At 36.9% G+C, this 5800-nt stretch overlaps 1 protein-coding gene across 1 annotated transcript; it reads left to right on the top strand.

Moving 5' to 3' along the window:
- The first annotated feature begins 3108 nt into the window (after window positions 1-3108).
- Window positions 3109-5132, top strand: LOC137947696 (uncharacterized). Its single transcript, XM_068793475.1, has 4 exons — window positions 3109-3651; window positions 3732-3905; window positions 4521-4598; window positions 5061-5132. The coding sequence occupies exons 1-4, from the start codon at window positions 3109-3111 to the stop codon at window positions 5130-5132; spliced, it is 867 nt and encodes a 288-aa protein (XP_068649576.1).
- The last annotated feature ends 668 nt before the right edge of the window (window positions 5133-5800 follow it).

Below are 5800 nucleotides of genomic sequence, written 5' to 3'. Positions count from 1 at the left end.
ATGAAGTTGCACAGTAGAATCTCTTTCAGAGCTGTCAAATCCAAGTGTGTTTATCTATTGCACCGGCAAAGCTATAACTGGTTGTACTTGTCACGGCTTGCTGCACTCAAAAATATGCTTTTCTGAAGGTTTGTTACTCTCTTTTTTTTGTCTTATTTGAATGTTATTAACAAGAATCAACTCTTGATGTCTCTCTGTGACATCTGTGTGATGCAGACTTTGCAAGAGCATGGGTTTCGTGTTCCAGATGCTATAGATTGCAATAGACATTGTGTAGTTATGTCCCTTGTCCATTGTTATTCGTTGTATGTGTTCTTTTCATAGTTGTATTTTTTAGATTTCTTAAGATTTATAGAGGTCATGTGCAATTTTTAAGTTGAGGACATGTCCAATTTTATGTAGAGGTCATGCCCAATTTTAAGTAAAAATTATGCATAATTTTATATATAGTTTATTTGATATGTATTTTATGCTAAGGTTTAAATATAGGTTGGAGCTCAAACTTGGTTAAAATTATTGGGCTCGAGCTCGATTACAATTTTAGGCTCGGTTTGAGCTCGAGTTCAAAATATTTAAATCAAGCCTAGAACGAACATATGCAGGTTCAAGCTCAGCTCTACTTGATGGCACCCCTACAAGTATGGTTGGATGCTAACCAATGGCCACCCTATGGATCCAAATGAAAAATTATATATTGTCTCTGATCATGATGTAGAAATTAGAAGGTTTCAAAGGGTAGTTGGTAAGTTGATCTACCTCACTATGACAAGACTAGATATTTCCTATGTTGTAAGTGTTATTTGTCAATTCATACACAAGCCACAGTGTACTCATTGGCGAGAATTCTTCAGTATCTCAAAAAATCTCTTAGAAAAGTTGTTCAACAAGTTTCATGGTCATGTGAATGTGCAAGGCTATATACATTCAGATTGGGTGGGCTCAACAAATGATAGAAAATCTACTTCAGAATAATGCACGATGATTGGTGCAAACCTAATCACATTGAAAAGTTAAAAATAAAATGTGGTTGTAAGATTAAGTTCTGTGGTTGAATATGCAATGGAACATGTGATAAGTGAAATGCCATGGATAAGATCTTTGTTGGCTGAACTTAGATTTCATATGACCAGTCCGATGCAACTCTATTGTGGTAATCAAGCTATCACTCATATTGCTTTCAACCTAGTGTTGCATGCAAAAATAAAGCTTATTGAGATAGATCATCATTTTAATCGAAAGAAACTACAAGCTGGAATGATTAGTATGGTGTATGTTCCCCCTAAGAACCAAGTTGCTGATATATTTACAAAGCCAGTGGCAATCAATCATCTTCATGATGTGTGTTCCAAGCTAGGCATTTTTTTTATGTTTATGTACCAGTGTGAGGGCGAGTGTTGCAAATAAAAGTGGAATTCATCTATATAATACTTTACTTAGTTTTTTATTTGTTTTTTTTTATCTCAGCCCATATATCAAGGGTATTTTTGACATATATAATAATTGAGATTATTATAAATAAATAACTTAGGGGGGAGGAGGTGCATCTTTGTCCTATTGCCTTTCAAGTCTTATTTTCATAAATGAATTGCTACTTGGTTATATTCTGAATTTCACCTACACCATAACAAGTCGCTTTTAATCAGGTAACAATGCATTTGAAAATTTTACCATTTTGCATAATCGGTTCTCTCTATTAGTTATTCTCTTCAATAGTTGCATTATGTTCATTTGAGATACATACACTAAGGAATAGTTGGTTTAATTATCAAACAATGAATTCAATATTTTTTTGCTACCAAATATGGAATTATTGAGATTCATGAGCATGTCCTTATGTCTTGTAGTTTTTAGGAGTTTATTACAAGTTATCTATTGAGAAAAATTCAAACACGCATCTATTGATAAAAATAAAATAAATTTTTCTTTGTTGGACTCAAAAAATAAATTTTTTTCTTTGGTAATGACACCATGTACAAATATATAATACTTCTATGTTTAGTAAAAAATAACTATGTTACTCTGAAGTAGAATGTTAATTTATACACTAACAAAATGCTATATTTATCAAATAGTTGAGGTTTAGAAGAGTATGATAGAGTTTAGTAATTGGCATTTTCTTAAAGGGTATTAAGAACGCAATCTATTACATAAAGTAAATCTATAATAACATGTAAATAAAGAGAACAATATTTATTTCTCCCATTCTAATTGGATATTGTGCCATTGGCTATAAAGTCGTAGGTGGGTACCTAAATAACAAAGTATTCATACTAAGCCATATTGTACTTTATGGGATAGGCATTCACACAATACTATTTTACCAAATAGTTGCAATTCACCAAAATATAATAAATTCTTGTAATTGGTATTGTCTTAAAGGGTATAAAAAATATAATGTATTGCATCAAGTGGAACTATAATAATATATAAATAAAAAGAATAATGTTTAATTCTCTTGTTCTAGCTAGATATTATGTCATTGGTTATAATAAATAATATTGTGCTTATTATGGACTCAAAAGAATTATTTCTATTCTTGAGCAATGACACTATTTACTAATATATAATATATATTATATTAAATAGTAAATAATAACTATGCTAATGTTATGCACTATGAAAAAACTATGTTATTAGATAATTGGGTTACATAATGAAGAGTCGAACTAGAATAACAATTTGAAATTGAAACCACGGATATTTTTGTCCCAATAACAATTTTACAGTCTTTGGTTTGAAAATCATAATTATATTATTACTGAATAATTAGTATTTTTTCTGTTAATTTTTTTTTGGAATTTATAGGGACTCACATCATTGCAATGAACTAGATTTGTCTAGCGCCTCTATATTCCATAGGTAGTGCAAAGATTCAGGCTGGATGAATATTCTCGAATGTGACAAGCCACCCGCGTGCTGCCCGAAAGAGAATAAATAAAGGAAACGTCGGGGGGTGGAAGGGGTCGCCTTCGTTGAGGAAAAAGGAAAGCGCAAAAACACTGAAACAAAAACGGTTTTGTCCTCTCCTCTCCCTTGTTGTGACCACTCGCATCCTCTGTTTTTCTTCTCTGTTTTTTATAATTCTTCTGCTGCTTAATCTTCTTCTCAATGTCTTCTGATTTGTTCCTCCTCTATGGTTCCGTCTTTCGCCATTCGTCGGAGCTCGTTTCCACCGATTTCGACTTGTTTGCTGACACACTCTTCCCTTTCTCCGACTCGCCACCCGACGTTCTCTACCCGTGGTCAAACACGACAACTCAATTGCAACCGTGTGATGATGCTTGTGTCGCTGCTCCTTCTCTTGCTCATCTATCATCTTCTTCTCCCAGCCAAGAAATGCAGAGTCTGTCTCTGGAACCATCAGGAGTGACTCAACCCTCTTCCAATGGGTTAATCAATTCGAGAGGTTTAGATACGTCGCGGGGAGTGAAATTGGAAGGCTTTGACTCTCTTCCATTTCACTTGGATAAAACATCTATTCAGAGGAGTTTCAGTAGCCAGTCCCTGGACAGGAAGCCCAGTCTTCTTTTCCACCCTCACTTCTCGTCTCTCCCTGCGGGTGCGGAAATTACAACCCAAGTTCCGAATTCCAATGGAAATTGTGGATTTGGTGGACCTATTAGAAGGTCCTCCAGCACGGGCGATTTGCAAGTGAGAAACTTGAGTGTCTCTATGCTCCTGTTCTCAAAATTTTCTTTAATTCGGACTAATACATGTGTTTCCTTCTCCAGATGTTCAAAAGAATGCAACCCACCCAGGGATCCCCGAGTCCGTTGGCTCACGAGAGTTCATGCATGGAGGAAGCCGGGTTCAAGGTGGGGAGGTACAGTGCGGAAGAGAAGAAACAAAGGATCCATCGCTACAGAAGCAAACGAACCCAGAGAAACTTCAACAAGACAATCAAGGTAAGCAGAGAGATTCTGTGTACTCTTTAACTATCTATTTCCTTTCTCACCAAGGAGAAGCTGAAATAAGTATATATGGTCTCTTCTTCGGCTATGAAAGTACGCATGCAGGAAAACATTAGCCGACAACAGGCCGAGAGTCCGCGGGCGGTTCGTCAGGAACAACGAAGTAGGAGAGATTCCCAAGACCGCTACCTGCCATCGACAAGAAGAAGACGAAGAAGAGTTTTGGGTAAAAAGGAAAAGACTCTGTTTTTACATTTGTTTTTGTTACAGAGAGACAAAGAGTGTCAGAGAGAATATTCCCCACCAAATTTTAGTCCAATTTCCCTCTCCTAGTTCCCAGCGGGCATCATAGATTCACCACTTACCATACCAGGAAATCTCAACAGTTGAGTGGACTTCCCTCACATTCATTCTTCAACAAGCCCTTAACCCAGTGCGTCGTTCAAACTCGATATAATAACAAAACTAGCCCACTATTACCCTTTCGAGTGGATTGTTTAATCCAGCGGATGATTCTGCCCTGTTCATAATTTAACCGCAGAAATTGATGTGATTCGAGGGGAACGTATTCTAAAAATAAGGCACCGAGGTAATGCTTTATATTTGCAGATTGATGCATTCCAAGAGGAGGAGGAAGAGATGACCGGCCGAGGCGTTCTCAGCAGCAGCCTTGGGAGTCAGCAGCAGGTTTGATATTTTGGCCATTGATGGTCCTGCACCCTCCGTTGGAGTCTCTGAGAACGAACGGGTAGCAGTAGAGTAGAAACGAAAGTGGAGGAAAGCGGTAGCATGGGCAAAATTTCAGATTGTGGAGAACCAAAAAAGAAAATATGAAGCCTCGAAAGTCGAAGAGTGAGAATAAGGCCAAACGGTGAGAGGCAAAAGGCCTTTAAAAGAAAATAAAAAGAAAAAGAAATGAAAAGGCGGTGATTCTAGTTAGTTGAAGAGTATCGCCCAAGAAGGCAGCAGCTGCCGACTATGTAAATAATCTAATAATAACGAGTAGGAATTTATTAATGTGGGTCCAGTGGAGCCGCTCAGAGGGTTGGATCTAATCCACCAGGCACCAGTATTGTAATTTTTATTGCGTTTTATTGTAAGAAAGAAGCTCTTTTTTATTTTATTTTTCTTAATGTGCTTTTGATTTAGGTGGATTACGGTGATGATCGACGAAGATGGAATCATGAAAAGTTAAAAAGACATGTCAATGAATTGAAATAGTTTAACAGTAGAGAGTAGCCAGTTGTTGGTCAGGGGGCGTGTATTTGGAGACGATGAAAGCTAAGCCGCCCTTCGTGGGGCCTGCCATCCAGCTCTCTTCACACGCTTCGATACAGATATGAAGAACACGTTTTAATTTTTCTTCTTTGCCATCGTTTCCAATTTGACTATCTTTTACATTGAAAAGTTATCATGAATTTAGACGTATTGTGTATTTAATTCACTGAAAATACTGTGCACCTGCTTCATAATCTTTGTTCTAGTACTGTCCAAACTTATGAAGCCTGCACGGCTCCTTAATATAGTTTCATTTAACATTATTTTTATAAACAGAGGATTAAGGATCGAACCTGACCCTGACCATGATCTGGTTGTTCTGCTCGAAGCAGCACGAGGCAAAGTAATTTACCATCACTCTATTCAAGATTGCCCTCCTTTTCTTTGAGACTGTTCTCTTCATCCCCAAATTTGTCTAACCTGGTTTAGCCCCACTTTAAATTGTTCTTCTCTGCTCACTTTTTTCTAAATTTTCTCTTTCATCATCTCTTCCGTTCTCTCCTTCTCTCTTTGGAAATACAGAGGGAGATTAGTAAGCAAAAAATGTGTTATGGTCCCGGATCTGACACATGGATTCGTAGGGAGGAAGAAGAGGAAGACAAAAAACTAAG

Source organism: Aristolochia californica, unplaced genomic scaffold (assembly GCF_029961685.1).
Source record: "Aristolochia californica isolate CCGP_79_NKW_82.1479 unplaced genomic scaffold, dmAriCali1.0.hap1 SCAF_13, whole genome shotgun sequence".
NCBI classification, from domain to species: Eukaryota; Viridiplantae; Streptophyta; class Magnoliopsida; order Piperales; family Aristolochiaceae; genus Aristolochia; species Aristolochia californica.
Note: the sequence above shows the minus strand (reverse complement) of the source record. Positions and strands in the feature narration are given on the sequence as shown.

What these genes read in the sequence shown, in the direction of transcription:
- LOC137947696 (XM_068793475.1), top strand. Translation starts at nt 3,109, where the DNA reads ATGTCTTCTGATTTGTTCCTCCTCTATGGTTCCGTCTTTCGCCATTCG. An exon ending in ACTTCAACAAGACAATCAAG is followed by an intron (nt 3,906 to 4,520) that starts GTAAGCAGAGAG and finishes TTATATTTGCAG; the next exon opens with ATTGATGCATTCCAAGAGGA. An exon ending in GCCTTGGGAGTCAGCAGCAG is followed by an intron (nt 4,599 to 5,060) that starts GTTTGATATTTT and finishes CTTTTGATTTAG; the next exon opens with GTGGATTACGGTGATGATCG.